The 18,369-nt window shown below is 40.9% G+C and overlaps 2 protein-coding genes across 3 annotated transcripts in view; one reads left to right on the top strand and one right to left on the bottom strand.

Moving 5' to 3' along the window:
* FGFR1OP2 (FGFR1 oncogene partner 2) lies at positions 1-13,539 on the bottom strand. Its single transcript, XM_030481112.2, has 6 exons — positions 12,963-13,539; positions 9,320-9,456; positions 8,051-8,168; positions 7,013-7,155; positions 3,437-3,550; positions 1-2,672 (listed from the first exon to the last, which is right to left on the bottom strand). The coding sequence occupies exons 1-6, from the start codon at positions 12,964-12,966 to the stop codon at positions 2,535-2,537; spliced, it is 654 nt and encodes a 217-aa protein (XP_030336972.1). The 5' UTR covers positions 12,967-13,539; the 3' UTR covers positions 1-2,534.
* The window catches only part of INTS13 (integrator complex subunit 13), a 21,343-nt gene continuing 16,120 nt past the window's right edge, over positions 13,147-18,369 (top strand). The window contains exons 1-5 of one of the 2 annotated variants that reach the window (XM_030481115.2): positions 13,147-13,669; positions 15,178-15,409; positions 16,862-16,936; positions 17,711-17,913; positions 18,188-18,268. In XM_030481115.2, the coding sequence (XP_030336975.1) occupies positions 15,185-15,409; positions 16,862-16,936; positions 17,711-17,913; positions 18,188-18,268 (584 nt within the window). In that variant the 5' untranslated portion in view covers positions 13,147-13,669; positions 15,178-15,184. The remainder of the gene's footprint in view (positions 13,670-15,177; positions 15,410-16,861; positions 16,937-17,710; positions 17,914-18,187; positions 18,269-18,369) is intronic. The other variant, XM_030481116.2, reaches the window with a different exon arrangement.

The raw sequence follows: 18,369 nt of genomic DNA on the forward strand, positions 1-18,369 counted from the left end.
TCTTTTCAGTCAGCTTTATTGATAAAATAAGTTTACTGTACAGTACACAATTCTAGCCATAAATTCTTTTCAAGCCATCTGCATTACAAAAATAACAGGTATGCAATGAAAAATAGTCACTCCACACACCGTGAAGGTTCTGTAAAATCCTAAAGTGAGCAGGTCAGGGGGATGAAAGGGGAGACGTATCAAATGTGAAGACTAGGAGTAGATAAATTAAGTCACATTTTTCTTTACAAAAATAAACACTAATCAAGCATTATTTCATAATAGAGCAACCTTAAAGAACTGCCACAGACTAACACCCCCTCTCTGCTATACAGTGCTGGACACTGATCTTGAAAGACAAACCAGCCAGCCAGGAAACAGCATTAAATGGATATAAATGTCTGAGACCTGTCAATGGCTGAAAAGACACTTACAAAAGGAATAACTTAATCAACTGAACCCCAACTTTCTTGGGTGTTTGCAACAACAAAATACTCCATTGAAAAAAGGATAAGTCACCAGCTTGCAAGCTACAGCAGGAACGTGAAATCTAAACAAGAGCAGCATTGGCAAGGTTTTACAGATGCTAATAGCAGACAAGGCTGTTCTGTGCTTGAGCTCAAATGCTCTCCAAAAAATTCCCCCCAGGTGTTCAGTAAGCTTGGAAATGGTTAAAACTTTTTGTTTTCCCATGTACATGAATGTCCTCAATATATTCTTAAGCCTAGAAAGAGGCTGAGGTGCTCAGGAAAGAGAAATAGCAATTCCTCAACCTATAAAAAAAGTGCTGTAAAAATGGGGAGAGCATGAATTTCTCTGTCCTTTCAACTGCATTTCCTCCCATCTGGATTGGTTCATTGAAAACCAGCATCTATCTGCCAAACACTCCTTTGCCACCACTTCACTTTTTCCTCTTAAAAGTACTATTGGAAGGGGGGCAGCAACAGAAAAAAAACATATTAAGTTCCCTGTAAATGAGTCTATTGGGCCCTGGAAGTTCACCCTTAGAGCTGGGGAGAGTTTACCTTGAGCCCAGGGAAGCTGTACCGAGTCAAAGGGAAATGGTATTTGAAAGTGACACACTTCAAAGTGTTTGGTGCTTAATTCTTTCTGCATTGTCGCAACTGAAAATCAAATCTGATTAACAGCTGATTTCAGAACAGGGGTTCAACTCATTTTGCTACGTGAGGTATTAAACAGCCAAAATACTCAACTGCAGGTGGCATTTATAGATCTACAGTTGTCTGTGGTTGAAAGCTTTCACTCCGCTGCTTTTGAGTGTGCTTTCCAAGGAAAGAATACACTAATATGCTGGACAAAAAGTGATGATACCTGTCAATAGTAGGAGTGTTCTTGCTGCCTAGATCAAGAAGGGATAGTCAGACAAACAAAAGCCAAATATGAAGTATTTTGGCATCTCTTTACTACAAGCCTGTCTTGTGTAGCACATCCATCAGATCTGCATACAACATCAGCTGCACTTTGATCTAGAAAAGCTAATTCCTCTTCACTTCTGCAAGTATTGCAGGATTAAAAGTGAGCAGTCTATTTGTCAGTATAGCATAGTGAAACTTGCCCTAGTGCAAACGTAACACGTACCTGGAACTTACTTAAAAACCTTCCTGATGACTATTTAGTACTTAAGAATGAAAAATGAAGAGTACTGATTGCAGGCTGCCAACTGATTGCAGAAATGCTGCTGCTGCTCAGGTGCTTTCAAATTGCCATTTCCCAGTCAGGAAGTTTGGGCAGGCAATCCGAGAAGAAATAGATGGGACTACTGTGGCTTCTTACTTACAGAGATCTGAGCCTAGTTTTCTCTCATAAAAGTAAAAGCGAAGGCAGAATTATACTGTGCCACCTGTGTTCCAGAAACCAACAAAGCGGGAGCAGCTCCTTTCATGTTTTGAAAATACAATTAAGCAGGCATGTTTTAAAGAATCCTGTTCAATTTCAACAAAGAAATACTGAACAACAGCAAAAACATTGCTTATGTTTGGACAATCAACCTTCTATTTGAACAGGCTAAATCACAGGCATCCTTATGTTTTAGGCTGCCTGTGCACGCTTTCCATTAAACAGGTTTGTTGCAAAATGAGAATCTATTAAAAACACACTAAAAGGAAAAAACATGATGTGGATCATGCACAAAGCATATTCATAAGTTATTACTTTTTAGCCAGAGATCAGACTTTAAAGCTTACCTTCATTATTTAACAGGCACACTTTGCATGAGCAAGAATTTAGCTAAATTCTGTGAAATCTTGTCTTTTATCTGTAAAATGAGGTCATATAAAAAGAATTTCCAATGGGGCAAGTGCATGAGTCCATTTCCTATGGAAGTTAGATCTATGGCAATTAATCCGTCCCTAAGGCTTTTGTAGAATACCAATTGTAGTTTGTCTTACACAGTATAAAAGCCACTAAACTGCAGTTTAAGATGCATTAGCTTGCTGGTGCCCTATTCAGTAACAAGTGCTTGACAAGTGACCCCTGATACTCAGTTTGTAGAGTGTGCAATTGAAGCTTGCGGGCTTCCACAATCTTCAGCTTTTCCTCAGGCTCAAATCACTGCTTGTTACTAATCCTGACAGAGATGTGCTCTCTGATGCATCTTCTTTCTTGAGGTTCAGAAATGACTCTCTGGTTATTTGAAGAATTTCTCTCAAGCCTTTGTTTTCCTGCTGTAACCGGAGAAAGAAAAAGGTATTTAACAGAACTCCACAAAGAAGTCAAGATAACTCCATTAACAACCTCCCCTCCACTGCAAATATATGTAAAAGGATTAAAATACTGATTTGCAGTCAGGTAGTGCTATGTTACATTCTAAAACTGAGAACTTTAGGTTTCTGACCCTCTTGCTCTCTTGAATGAACATTAAGCACTAAAAAACAAGCTGAAAACACAAAGATAGTTAAGAAAAGGGTGATTAAGTTGCATTTAAAAGTAACATCTCCTGTTCTTTCCACGTATGCTGTCCCGTAATTAACTGCTTTGCTAGCACTTAATCAAAGAGCAAAAGTGTGGATCCTCCAACGCTAAGCAACTGAGAATCCCCCCAAAGGCACATTATTATTAAAAATATTAATATTTAAAAGCCAAAGGTATAGGTATTATTATTTGCACCCTATGCCTTCATTAGGATCAATTTGTATCATTTCCTAGCTTTTGGTTACACTCTTGGACACTTCAAAAAAGAGAAAGCTTAAGCCAATACGTAAATTCTTTATCACCAGACATCAGTGATTGGTATCACCTATGCAAGACTTGAGGCTAAGCCATAAGGGGCTTAGCACTTACACTCCTCCAACAAGGAAAGTGTAACAAAATGGCAGTGTGAGTGACTGATACAGTAACTCGTAAGAGATAAAGTAACTGAATAGAAATAACTGTGATAATATTTACTGCCTTGCTCTTGGTGCCATTGCTGTTTTGCTTTCGTACTTACTTCAAGCTGAAGGATTCGTTCCTGCTCTTTACAACCATGCTTTTCATCGATTTCAATGGCTTTCCTCATTACTGCTGCCATTTCTGTAATTTGGTCCACATGCACTTGCAGCTCCTACAACATAAAAAGTAAACAGTGACGGGGGTGTTGGTTGACAAGCAGCTCAACATGATCCAGCAGTGTGCATTTGCAGCCAACCATGTGCTGGGCTGCATCAAAAGGAGTGTGATCAGCAGGTCAAGGGAGGTGATTCTACCGCTCTGCTTCGCTCTCCTGAGACCCCACCTGGAGTACTGGGTGCAGTTCTGGTGTCCTCAACATAAAAAGGACACGGAGCTGCTGGGAGAAAATCCAGAAGAGTCCACAAAGGTGATGACAGGGCTGGAGCACCTCTGCTATGAAGACAGGCTGAGAGAGTTGGGCTTATTCAGCCTGGAGAAGAGAAGGTTCCAGGACACCCTATAACAGTCTTCCAGTACCTAAAGGGGGCCAACAAGAAATCTGGAGAGGGACGTTTTTACAAGGGCATGTAGTGACAGGACAAGGGGGAATGGCTTTAAACTGGAAGATGGGAGATTTAGATTAGACATTAGGAAGAAGTTCTTCCCTGTGAGGGTGGTGAGACATTGGCACAGATTGCCCGGAGAAGCTGCGGCTGCCCCATCCCTGGCAGTGTTCAAGGCCAGGTTGGACAGGGCTTGGAGCAACCTGGTCTAGTGGAAGGTGTCCCTGCCCATGGCAGGGGGGTTGGAATTAGATGATCTGTAAGGTCCCTTTCAACATAAACCGTTCTCTGATTCTACGATAGTAAAGTTGGAATAAAGGACAAGTTGAGGAGAAGACAATAAAAAATAAAAGCTTCTGGAAACACCATTAAAATATTTGTCTTAACTGACCAACTATCATGTCGGCCTATTTGTGTCTGACCTGACCTTTGGCCAAAATTCACAGTAGTTACTAACTAATATTGGCGAAAACAGAACAGCAGGACTAAAATGAAGAACATTATAGACTGAAGTTAAATCCCACTTTTAAATTATGAGTTTGTCTGAAGGTCCACACATCTAGCAGATGATCAGCTTGCCTTTAAACTACCAGAAATGATTAAGCTACCATGAAGAACTGCCTCTCTTTGAATCATAAACTTGATCTGACCCAAATATACTTTACTAAAATGAACGTCAGCCCTTTCCATCCTTTCCTCTCTGGCACCTCAATTGCCAAAGCTGTTGTTCAGCTGTTTACTTATTAAACACCCACTCAGAGCAGGGGAGAGGAAGGGGGAGGGATGGGGATAAAACTTGCTGTAAATCTTTATTTTCTTCTCTGTTTCCACAGAAGGTGATGAGATGAGACATTGGTTTTTTTCAACAAAAACCTATATTTAGCCTGAAAGAAAGCTGTGATCAGTGGTAAAGAATGAGTTGGTGAGGATGTACCCTTGAGAAGGGCTGCGAAGGAGTTAGTGGGTTTTAGATATACCGACTGCTGTCCTCTCTACTTCCTACTTTGCCAGCTTATGTGGCCTCTTGATCAATATGATTCAGGACCTGTTCCAAAGTCACTAGTGTTAGATCAGACGCTAACACAGAAGTGTAGGGTCCTACTCTGGAAAGCACACATGCAAAACTTTGATGCTGTAATGCCAAAGAACGCAATGAAAGTGACAAATATAGCCTCAAACATCTATGAACGCTCTTTGCATTTCTCTCTTTTTTTTTTGTTTGCCATATATTGTGGGGTTTTATTCTCCAAAGAGAATAAAAAAAATGGTTTTAGGCCTTGTTTCAGCTGAGCAGATACAAACAGGACACTTTGATCAGGGTCATTACTACCAAGACACACATTTCTCTTGCATACAACATAAAAGAAACTGTTCCTCTGTTTAAAGGAGGTGCTTGCTGATCTACTGAAATCAATGATTTTGTAATAATCTTTTGTAAATAGGCACTGAAGTTAATAGCTGGCACTTGAGAGAACAGCAGCTACTGGTACCAGTGAGATTCATTCCTTAGGTGTGACAGATTTTTTTTTAGTTAACAAGAGAGAAGTATTTAAAAACTACTTCAAGATTGTTCAATCTTATTGAATGTGAAGGTTGATCAGAAGAATAAAGAATGAAATTCCAGAAATTCAAAGTGTCAGGTTAAGGGTGATAAATCCTCTTAACCAGGCATTATTGTGGGATATGATTTAACCAAAATGTTGAAGCCTGTATCTCCTGTTTAAATAACATTGTTTGATATTTTCTCTCCTCCCCCATCCCCCCCAAGCTTTTCATCCACAGAAGTGTTCCTGAAATGGGATTTCCAAGTCCATTTCAGGACAGATGTAACTTTACCCTCTTGTCTTGGTACTCATGAGGCTGTAAGATATGTTATATTATGTGCTAAGGTAACTGCTTTTGATAAAGATATATAGCTGTCAGTTTTTAGGAGTTTATGTTCAAGATGTAGTTCTAATCCAGTAATTTTTTTGATACCAATCTAAGTAGCCCCATTGATTTCAATGCCACTAATTACATACGTGTGATTTTTAAGGAAATAAGCAAGCACCAAATTCTTAAACTTTGTCTTCCCAGGATGTAGACCCTAACTCTGCTTTGCAGACTTAGTTTGTTGAGGTCAAAGATTATTAAACACTTAGAACTAACATTTATTTACGCAGTTACACTGCTCTCCGATGATTACGTTGTATTTAAAATGTAATATAATGCTGTGTTAGAAAGGTCCTGTTTAGATCTGTTAGTGACCTAAAATCATGAGTTTTCCTCAAAATACATGAAAAAACCCTAAACAATATATTAATGCTATAAAAACATATATTAATCATATATGAAGCTACTGAATACTCATACATACACCTCATTCACAATAGCTTACAAAAATGTTGCTTAACAGCACTTTGCTTTTCTAGTTTTCAAAAGCCATAAGATGAAGCAATCTTTCACCAGCAACCTTCATCACCCTTCAAGCACCTCAGGCTGCCCTAGATTCTACTTAGCAATCCTGATCAGTACTGAAACAAGAACCGAGGCTTGAAGCAGGAAAGAAGAGAAGTGTATGTTCAGTTATTCGCCATTCAAAAGGGCTTTTAAATCCTTTTTCTTTTAAATTTATGATATTTAGGAAAAAAAAGAAAAAAAAAGAATATTGAATTTAAAAAGCTTACTCCTCCTACTCTCCCCAGTAGCCACAGGTTTACTGATTATTTATTGGAGTCACAAGCGTAAGTTAAAGCCAGTCTAAATGTCTGAATTACTGAGTTCTGTGGCCCGTGGAAATATAAGAGGGCAGTTGCCTTAAAGAGCGAAGCAAAACAAAAGAAGTACGATACAGTAATGAAATGCTACTTGTTAAAAGCTTAAGCAAATGAGAACCTAGTAAGGCTGACTTGACTGATCAAGTTCCTCTTTGTGTTTCATGGACTGGATTATAAAAGTTAGGACTTGCTAGTACAACGAAACAAAAACGGAGACAAAGTGAGCTTTAAACTGACCCACTACAAACTAACTTAAGTGTTATCTAAGAAAAACAAAGGAAAAAAACCCTGCCAACCAAACAATTAAGTTATTACCTTGGAATGTTGCTCTTTTAACTTCATTATTATACTTGGATCATCCTTTTTGCTCGCCATAAGCAACCTAAACATCTGTTCTCTGTACTTGCTCATTATGAGTTCCAGAGCAGACTGGTGTTCTTCAAGAGATGTGCGCAGTTCTACCAAAATAATTTTAAATTCAGTTAGAGCTTAACAGAGAAGAATTGAAACAAAATACAAAAGTACTTCAGCTTGAGAAAACTGAAATAAGCCTTAATCAAGTGTTCCCTCTCCTTGCACCATAAAATCTATGTGGGCTCTGCAGATGTCTTCAGTGGTGACTGCCCTGGGAAAATTCTTGTCAGAAACACAGGACTTTTGTTAATACAACTTTATATTCAGTCCCTCTAGCTGACATAAGCCATCTTGAGTGTAGCTGAGCCTCTTTACTCTAGCTGCTATAAGCAAAACTGTACAAAAGCTAGAAAGAAATTTACAGATCTGTTTTAATCTGATAAAATAAGAGTTAAAAAATGCTCGTGTTCAAAATATACTAAGTCAAAGGACAAATAACTCCTGAGATAAGACGTGATTCATACAAATTGAGATCATTAAAACTTTTGCTGAATATAATTGTTAGAATAAGTAAGGTATTCCAGGAGGAACAGTTAATTCCTACTGTACAGAATTCCAGAAGGAATTATACTACTGTGCTTACGCTACAATTTGTCCTGACTACTCCTAAATTAGTTATTTTTAGAAGTAGGAAACACATTTCCAAACAGATACCTATATTGCAGAATTAAGTTCTATTTATCTCCTCACTTGTGCTAAATATTAGATAAGGACAGAAAAAGTAATTTTCTACAACTCTCACTTTTTGTCAATCCTAGCCCCAGTGGTTGGACATTAGGACTCTTTATTAGATTGTGTTATGATTAGTTAAACTGACGAACTGAGACTAGAAGAAAAAGTTTCTTCAACAACAGTTGTTTTGAAACAGATCAATGGTGAAAGTGTCACTGATTCCAGTGGTGCAGGTTGGAACTTGAAAACGATAGAGCATCACTTTACCTTTATTTTCCTGTTGCAGTTCCCTAATCTGTCTGTTTTCTTGTTGGATACCCATCACTAATGTAGACCGAGGACGATGTCTTGCTACTTCATTAAGCTCTTGAATTTCTTCTTGGTACTAGTTATTGGAAAAACAAAACCAAAAGAAACCAACCACAACATATTGAAGTAACCAAAGGCAAGCATTAATCAGCAAGTCACTAAGGAGCCGTTCTGTCAGTCGAAGTCTGTAACCAGCAAGATAAAGCTTGGTTTTAAAATAATAATGTTAAACAAACAAAAATACCTCTGAGGGTGTTGCTAACATACTGCCCTTTACAGACACAAAAGTATCACCTTTGTTTCATACATACTTCATACCTTAGATGTGTGCAGAGGGCATTAGTTAACCTTCAATTAATGCAGGTCAAGTTCACCATCAAGTAATTTAAAACTGATATACATATGGTGAAGAAAACCCACGAGGTATTAACCTCTAGATATTTACTGTGGCTTCCCAATACCTTAAACCCCAAGGTTGTACGGGTACAAGTCCCGTGGACCTGAACGAAGGGATCCTGACTCTCGGCAAATGGGTAAGTTTAGTGCTCTCAATTCGAAGTCATGAAGCCTCTGCATGACTGGTTTTACGGGGACAAAGCACATGCAGGATTTTATTACTTTATAGGCCCATTAACATGTCCTGTGGTCTGTTAAAATGACAGGATGAACTTCATATGGAAAGTCAGTAGACACCTTAATGCTTTTTCAGGAGTTTTCTAGTGAAAAGTCTAATGACCTGCTTTGAATAGCTTAATATCAGCATGGAACTGATCACAAAAAAAGCCTACGAGGCTACTTTGAAACAAAAGGAGGCAGTGAAAAGTTAAAAGTATTCTGAACAGAGGAAAGCATGATAGGGCCTCAATACGATTACACGTGCATGTTGAAATTAATAAAACAAGTAGTTTCACAGCAGAGCAAAGCACAAGACACCACACAATGGTTTGTAAGATACCAACCCAATTTCTACCAGTGTTCTTCAAATAAATGCCAATTTCAATATTTAAGGTAGAGTTACAGAAACTTCTTCACACGATCAAACTAAATATATAAACAACCTATTTTTAGATTATAGTCACACCTCTAATGAAAATACCTAGTATGGCATTAAAGCATTAATCAAATAACACACTGGTTTTACACTGTACAGTAGCACACAAAAATTATCTTAAATTATGTGTTTCCATGTTGTTCTCTTCATGGAGGAAACAAATTTGGAAAACAAACCTGTTTCATTGCCTCAACCCGTTTGTTAAGAGCTGTAGTCTGTTCAATGAGAGCTTCCGCTGCGTTGTCATGCTCCCTCAGCCGTTCCACCAGTGCTTTCGCATCTGCTAAGGCTTTTTCGATTGTGCAACTCATTTCTAAAGATTAGAAACGTGTTATTTTCATGCCACCACCTGTTTGCTACACAGAGAACAGCTATCTATGTGAAATATATATATATTCCTAGACTAAAGCAGCTGAATAAACCTTTTCCTCAGAAACATCCATTTTGTAGTATTTTAGGAGTAGGAAGAAATTATGCCTCAAGTATTCCCTAAAGTCTGCCTTTCCTTTTCCTCCTTTTTAATTGCTGTTGAGACCACACATCAGAGCAAGGAAATGAAAGTAAACTCTGTGTTTGGAGGAGAGTATCAACACACCAAATGCCAAAGTAAAACTATTGAACATACGGAGCAGCACATGTGCATGTTCTTCTGTAAGTAGCAGAGAAAAATATGATTACATAACTATTTCATTTTTTCAATACTATCTTTTTTTTTTTTTTTAATGTGCCCTCCTACCAGTCAGATATACTTCAAGATATTTGAGAAGTAGAACTCCAGCACAAAAGACAATGATGCTAAAGGACTACAGTGGACTGGAAGATTTTGATGCATTAAATCAGCAGAGAAGGAAGAGCTCAAACTGACACAATAGATACTCAGGTAATAAACAGAAAACGAAAGGCTCGTGTTCTCTCCGTGTCTGTAAAAAGAACACAAACATCATGTTTCACTGCATGGAATGGAACTGTAAAGTTTTCAGCAGGATAAAGACAGCGACTCGGCTAAGAAAAAGAACTGACTGCATAGCTAAAATACCAGCCTTCTAATTGCAGTAGTTAGCAGAAATTACCTATTGCTAGAATTGCTAAACTTGCAAAATGCTTACGCATAAAAGCATTTCCAGACTACTGGCCTTTACACTGAATTTTGTCATGCTCATGTTTGATAGATCAAGTTTCAAGACTGAGATTTTCAGCCTAAGTTTTTGTTTTCTTTTAAGAAACCTGGCACTTGTTCTACGGAAACGGAAATCTGCTTAAACTCCTTGAACTGTGTTTCAGCAATCAGGCAGCAACAACAGAGGCTTATTAGTTATGGGCCTTCCTGATACAAGATTTGTTTCAGGAAACTTCCTAAGGTACTGAAAGAACCAACTAAATCCAGTCCTTAGCCAGGCTGCTTGGCAAAGGAGAGATTTTTCTAAGCATAAAAGGTCAGTGACCCTTTCCTGAGCTACAGGAAAAACAAACTGCTCCATGTTGATTTTCTAACTTTCTTAGGCATCTTTGCAAATCATTTTAGCCAAGCTTAAAGAAACCCTCACATTTTCCTCACCTGACCTTTTCCCACTGTTCCGGGTAAGTAGTACAAGTAAGGGTATTTCAAACACCAGAAATTCCACCATTTCCCTCAAAAGATTTACGAACATAGCAGGAATAACCTTCCATCACGTACTAAGGTGGGGCAAAACTGAGCAAGAGCATGGTATGGAATGCTCTCTCTGAAGAGCTCTCATGCTCCCAGAACATGCTGTAAGATCTAACCGCTCAAAACCATTGTAATTTGGTAATTTCATTAGCTTCGAGAAGCACAGGTAATACAAAAGCATTTAGTTCACTTTTTCTGTGAACTAAATAAGGGCCTTTCAGGGACCCTGCCATCACAGAAAGGTTGAGACTTATTTGCTGAGAAAGGAGCTTCAGAAAGTGACCTTCGTGTATGCACAGAGCACAATGGTTTCAACCTGTGTTTTCTGGGATCCAGGCGTTATCGAAAGCATCAGCATTTTGGCATGTATAAGTTTCCTATAGACATTCATAATGTTAAATCCTTCCCGAGAGTTTTCATTTTAATTTCCATATGATGCATGTATGTATCTGAGCTAACAAGTCAAGTTCTTCAGCAGGCTGGTGCATTATCACATTTATTCAATCTGGTTTAGCTATTTTAAACATTACGTGGAAAGGAATCATACTGTGTTGTTTTTAAGGATCTGCTTTTCTTGCTCCTCATTTCTCCTTCCAGTTCTGGCCTCAGATTCTCACTGGACTACAAAAATATGACAGGCAAAAGATGACTTCCCACACTAGCTGGCTCAGCTTTGCAGAAATTGATTTAATCAGACCAATATTTGAGGAGAATCTGAAGAGCAGTCTTTAACTCAATTCATGGGTCATGAATTCTCTAGCCAGTGTAAAGCAAAGCCTCTCAGGCCTCTCCATGAGCTTGGAATCCATCTGGCCCTCAGACTATAATGCAGTTAACACCTCTGACAATTTGTATGCATCAACACAAATTTTTAAACACAGGGCACATTCACCCTCCTGTGCGCTTTCTCGTTTTGATCCAACCCAGCCACACCAGACGAAAAGAAACCCGTCTGTAGCAAAGCCACCGGTGTTCTTTTACACAGCGAGTGAGTTGCGGAACCTGCAGTGACTATCCACTGTCACTGTGCAGCAGCTTCAGCAGGCCAGAGCCCACCTTCTGTGTTCAGGCAGGATTTTTACTTCATAAAGGAGAATCATTATTTGTATCATAGTAATTCATAGTGGCTCCAAATCTTGACTGTGATTCCTGTGGGCAAGAGGCTGGCCCTAATTCTTGGAATTTAAAATTCGCTCTAGTTGCTCATCTGGCTGCCTGTGAAAAACAAATCTTTTGTCTTATCCTAAAATAGATCTAAATCTGTGAGTTAACCTGGACGTTTGGGGAAAACCCCCAATTAATCAAATATAATTGACTTAAATTAATTCTTATTGTATATTGTTCTTTTAACGAGCATGAGGACTATAGCTGCTAAACGTGGTGGCTCCTGAACTCTACCCTACAAGCCATGCCCAGCTGCAGATTTGTTAGTCTGCAATCTTACCAACAGGGTCAACAGGTAGCAAGAGCAACAACTTAAACGGCATAGCAACACTGGTACTGCATATTCATTTCCTGTCACTTCCTGCTATTTCCTAATTGCTTTCATTATCAAATTTGGCTGCCCTTTAAAAAATAAACAACAAACCAACAGCAAATAATAAAGATTTCTGCGCTGCTATTGCCTTCCTCTAGTTTTCCGTCTCTTTTTTTTGTATCCTTACTGAAAACTACCTTTCCCCATAGCTTAGTGCATGGGATCGTCCCTCTCCACAGCGACCAGCTCTGCAGGGCCGAACCTCGCCGCAGTTTCTACTTGTTCCAGGCTGGGTGCAGATGCCTGTGAGCACTACCCGCGACAAAGCCGAGCCCCCACCGCCGCCCAACGCGCGACGGGAGCCCCCCACAGCGCACACAGGCCGGAACCGAAAACGGTGCCGGGGCGGCGCACGGCCACACGCCGGGCACACCTGCAGGCACCCCGCCGCTCGGGGGCCGCCCAGGCCTCCAACACTGAGGCATGGCAGTCACGACTGTCGCGACAGCGGCACACTGCCGCGACACGGCGAACGCGGGAGGGCTGAAGAAGGGTCCCTCGCCTGGCACCCCTCATGATATCCCGCCCCCAAAGCTCCCCGCGTGCCCCCACACGAGCCCAGTGAGCTCCCAAGCGCCCAGCAGTACTGACCACCCCCCTCTCAAACGCCCCTTCCCCGCTCATCAGCACTCACTCATGGCCGGCGGCTGCGGCAGCGCCCGGCGCCGGGGGTGCAGCCCCGACCGGCGCGGACTGGCCCGCCCCGCTGTCAAATGGCGGCGGGCCGCGGGGCTGAGGCGGAGCGGGTTGGGTCGGTGCGAGGCGGGGAGCGGGATCACTGCGCCTCGCGAGACTGCCGCTCGCCGGCTCCTCCTCCTCCTGCGCGGCGTGAGGGAAGTGGCGGACGGCCGGGCGCAGGGGCTGAGGCAGTTATGGGGGGCGAGTGAGCCCGGCCTGCGGCCGCCGCGGTCCAGGTGGCTGGCGCCGCCGCGGCCGGGGAGCGCAGCGGGGACGGGCGGAAGGAGGGAGGAAGGGGAGAGGCGCTCCCCCCGCCAGCGCTGGGGGAGCCGTGGTGCCAGCGGCGTAAGTGGCCGCGCGGGGGTCCCGCGGCCTCAGGGGTGGGCGGAGCGGGGGGGGCTTCGGCCGCTTCTCCCACCCCCGCGGGCGCCGGTCGCGGAGGCAGGAGCTGGGCCCCGCGCTCGCCGCGGAGCCGCCGGCGGAGGAGGAAGCGGGCGGAGGGGCATGGAGGTCGCCCGGGAGGAGGCGTCCGCGCCCGACCCTGTCTAGGGCGTCCCGCGGGCCTCATCCCTCCTCCTCCTCCTCGGAGCGAGCCCGCGGCCGGGCCCGGGCGCGCCGCGGAGCGGGGCCGGGACTTCTGCATCAAAGGAGGAGCCGGCCCAGGTAAGAAACGCTTTTCTTCCCCTGCCTCGGGCCTGCGGGCGGGCACCGACCTCGCCTCCTCCACACCCCGCCCGCCCCTTCTGCCTGCCTGCCCCGAGGAGCTTCCCCGGCCCCCCAGGCGCTCTGCCAGGCTAAACATAACAGGCAAATTCTTGGGCCGGGACCACTGGGCTGGCGCTTGGCTGCGGCCGAAAGAGGTGAACTGTGCCCTGGCAGCTGCACCTGTTGCTGAGGGAAATCACCCCATCATCCCACCCCCCCCAACAAGATTCTGAACTCAGTCCGGCTTGTGTAAGTCATAGAATCACGGAACGGTTCGGGTTGGAAAGGACCTTAAGGTCATCTAGTTTCAACCCCCTGCCACAGATAGGGACACCATGTCGCTCAAGACCCAGTCCAGCCTGACCCTGAACACTGCCAGAGATGGAGCATTCGCAGTCCTTGTTGTTTTAATATTTAAGTTTATTAAATGAGCTCATATGTCTTTGGTTTTGTATCGTCTGTAATTAATCAGCATTTGTGTGGACAAAATGGATTTTTATATTAGAAATGTTACGGAAGCATCTAGAAGTTGAGTGAATTTGAGGAGTGTTTGATCTGAGATTAGTGGTCTAAGTAGCACTAGTTTAAGATTAACTTTCATATGTAGTTTGGGTCTCCAAGTTATGATGTCCACCCTAACACAAGATCTGATGTTATAGTTGCTTCAGAAGCATTTCACTGATGCTACAGGAGAGCGAAACCCAGTCTGTTGTGAAGCAGGAAGATGTACCACACTTCATTGCAGAGTTCTCAGGCTTCATAGTTGGGACAAATACCAGGCTGCTCCTATGAGTCTTGCTTGATAAGAAACACATACATTATAATTTCAGACTTGGTGTGCCTGTCAGTGAGAGATCAAAGTATGGATGCAAATGTTGATTTAAAAATAGGAAGATGTATCTAGCAAAGTGAAGGCTGAAAAATCTACTTAGAAGTCTGACGTTTATGCAGCTTCAAAGTTTGTATAGCCTAATTATAAATGACCTTTTTTTCCATGTTGCTTATTTTAGGAAATAAGCTTTAAATAGGAAGCAGTTTCTATACTTTTTTTTCCCCCAAAAGTATCCTTTAATTAGAAAAGTGGGGAAGGTGATACTGTGCATTGGTGTTGCCTTTTCAACACTATATACTGTACACTTCTCTCTGTTTTTTTCCTCCTGAGACTAGGAAATCGAAATCTAGTATTCTAAATATGCGTACTAGTAAGAGTTCTAGAGGATATGTAAATAGATTCTTAAATTGTGAATTTTGTTTTTGGTTTTGTTGGTTTTTTTTTTTAAAAAGCTGAACAGTTTTGTAGGAGCTAATGTATGCAATACATAATCTGAATACTATAAGAGGTAACCTTTGAAACTTGCATAGTCTAGTAAGATAATTTTCATACTTAGTAAGTTGCACAGTAATCTGGATGGGATTTTTCGTGCCGTGTACAATTTCGTTCTGATTTTAATATCTGCTTCTTTTAGGAAGAAAATGAAAATCTTTTCTGAGTCTCATAAAACTGTTTTCGTTGTGGATCACTGCCCGTACATGGCAGAGTCCTGCAGACAACATGTGGAATTCGATATGTTAGTAAAGAATCGGACCCAAGGAATTATACCTATAGCACCCATATCAAAATCGCTATGGACCTGTTCGGTGGAATCATCCATGGAATACTGTAGAATAATGTATGATATTTTCCCTTTCAAGAAACTGGTAAGTTCTAGCCCCACTGCAAATGATACTTGATAGCATAGGGGATATTTCCTCTTGTTATGGTAGTCTTTTAATAGTGTTAGCTGGTAGTTAGATTAAAAGATCAAATATAATTTATTTTATAAAAAATTATTTCTGCTGTTGATACACTTCATAGCTATTTAAATGGGTTTGAGTGGTATACGAATCCCATTACATGTTTATTTTTGGATCCTTTCATTGTCTCGGTGTCACTTTGTAACTCGGTGCAAAACATGGAGAGGTGCTTTAAGGTAACTTGCAGATATTATTGTGTTCTCTAGAGCTATAAGTTCACAAAAGCTTGAGTGAGGTATTGTTTCAAATTGAATTTGCTTTCTAAACACGCTTGGTAGCTATGTGGAAGGTTTTTGGTCTCAACTCTGGGCTTTAGGGAGAGGTAGGATTGCCCTTAAGTTACCAGTTTGAAAAAGTGTGAGAACTTCCTGGCACACAGCTCCTTGTTTAGGACGGGTATTTACCTGGTGGGTTCTGTAACATTGCATCATAAATTAAGGTAACCAATCCTGGGTTTTTTTAGATCTTTTCTCTTTATTAAGTAAACCACAATGCAGTGTCCTAAAGGTTAGTTACCCTTCCAGGAAAAAAAAAAAAAAGGAAGTAAAACATCCTTGTGACAGTGATCTTGGCACAAAGCAGGGGTGGTGGAATACTGGCTATGTCAGGGAGCAGCTGAGCCAGGGACTGAGCACTAGCAAATACATCCTGTCGTTCAGTGGTTTGATGCATGTCATCTGCACTGCCGTGATGGATTGCATGTCCTGGTTCTCAAGACAATGAATGTTGAATTTAAACTCTGGAGCATTTAATATAGAGTCAAGTCCCATCGTGGGATTATAGCAAGTGCATGCTTAATGGATTTGAATCAGTTGGCTGAACTGAGCTTGCGTGGTATGGGAAACTGAAATTGAGATGGCAGGCGTGCTTCCTCTTGACTTTTTTGTTGTCATTAGAGCTTATGTTGCTACGTGATGTTTATTAAATCTTACTAGGTATTTACCCCTGTGATCTGTTGTGACAGTCTTTGGAGAAAGCTTTGCAATATTGCAGTATAAGTATGTATTTTGTAGCTATTCTACTGAAAATATTGCCTAATTATTAAAATACTTCATAATATCCTGCAGTGCTAATTTCGTCTAGATATTGATTTAGTGGCTTAAAAATATAAACAGAGTAAGAAGTTGTTAATCATAATGTTACTAAAGGGGGTAACTGAATGTAGTAGGAGTGGATGCTTTTTGTGGTTTTGTTGTCTTATTTTTAGTTTGCCTGGTCATTGCACGTATCTCCAGAATATTAGAAGAAAGAGAGTGTAATTCATATTTGTTTCGATTTGAGGAAGTAGCCATAATGGCTGTTATCTGTATGATTTGATATGGTAAGATCTTATATGTGCTTTTTTGATCCTTTTAGGTGAATTTCATTGTCAGTGATTCTGGGGCTCATGTCTTGAATTCTTGGACTCAAGAAGATCAGAACTTGCAGGAGGTATGCTTTGTAACTGTCCTTTTGGGGTTTAAGTCTAGATTAATTCATAAACAGCAGCTTCTTACTATGTTCAGTATGAAATAACTTTGGTTAATTAAAACGGTGGATCTGGTCTGAAATCATGTAAGAGAATTTTAAGTAGGCACCTGTGAGGCTGGACTGTTCTACAGGCAGCTTTACATAAGTTAAAAAGAATCCAGTAGCTTTGAGTATAGAGTTATGTATTAAATGTTATAAGGAAATTACCTATGCATTTCTGTAATTTGGTGATACTTCTTGAATTTTAAATTTGGTTATTTTTCTTTACATTTGCATTATAGGCAAATAAAATGTAAAAAAGTAAATATTCTCTTTGCTATCGTTTTGTTTAATGCTGAATGGGCTTATCCTCTGAAAAATTTACAGTTAGTTTGGGGAGGAACTGAATTTCCAGAATCTCAGAGAATAAAAGCAGGTGGCAACTGATAATATTAGAACTGATTTCAGGTATTGAATATAACTTGTTATTATAGCCAGGTATTTTTCAGTAATAAATGATAATATTCTTAAGGCTTTGTAACAGTTAATAAATGAATTGTAAAGGATAATATAGGGCCAAATGTTTTCTAGACGGTTGGCAACATATAATGGCCTTTAATTGCTTTGTCTGGTTTTCTCCCAACAGTATTAATTTGCATGTAAAATCACTTATAATGATGACTTTTCTCTTGACTGATCACTTTAACAAAGGGCTAGAAAGTAACTTGCAATAACAATTTTTTTCTTTTTAATTAGTTGATGGCAGCATTAGCAGCTGTTGGGCCACCTAATCCTCGGGCAGATCCAGAGTGCTGCAGCATACTTCACGGTCTGGTTGCAGCAGTTGAAGCACTCTGCAAGATAACAGAATACCAGCATGAGGCTCGAACCATGCTCATGGAGAATGCGGAACGTGTGGGAAACAGAGGAAGAATAATCTGTATTACTAATGCAAAAAGGTATGTGTGGTAATGTGCCTCTACCATTTGCAGCAAAGTTCTTTCAGAAATTTGTAGAAGCCTTTCGTTGGTTGTCATGGATTAGTGCCCGAAATAGGTAGCTTTTTTGTGGTCTTTGTTAGATTCTTTCTTGCCTTACTAAGCATTTCATCTGTGGAGGTCTGTAACAAATCAAAAATTTCCCATGTGAAATAGGAGGGCATTTAGTGGTATGTTGCTTTGAATAGGAGAGTTGGTTATCCTGCATTAAAAAAAATATAAAATGTCTTTCTAGTGACAGTCACGTTCGGATGCTTGAGGATTGTGTTCAGGAAACCATTCATGAGCATAACAAGCTTGCAGCTAATTCAGATCAGTGAGTATACATTTTACAAGTGTAGTGGATCTTATTCTGTGCCTATTACCTTCTCTGTGAAACATGGATGTATTTTTGTCCCTTAAAATTTATTCTAATGA

Source organism: Strigops habroptila, chromosome 3, assembly GCF_004027225.2.
Source record: "Strigops habroptila isolate Jane chromosome 3, bStrHab1.2.pri, whole genome shotgun sequence".
Taxonomy (NCBI): domain Eukaryota; kingdom Metazoa; phylum Chordata; class Aves; order Psittaciformes; family Psittacidae; genus Strigops; species Strigops habroptila.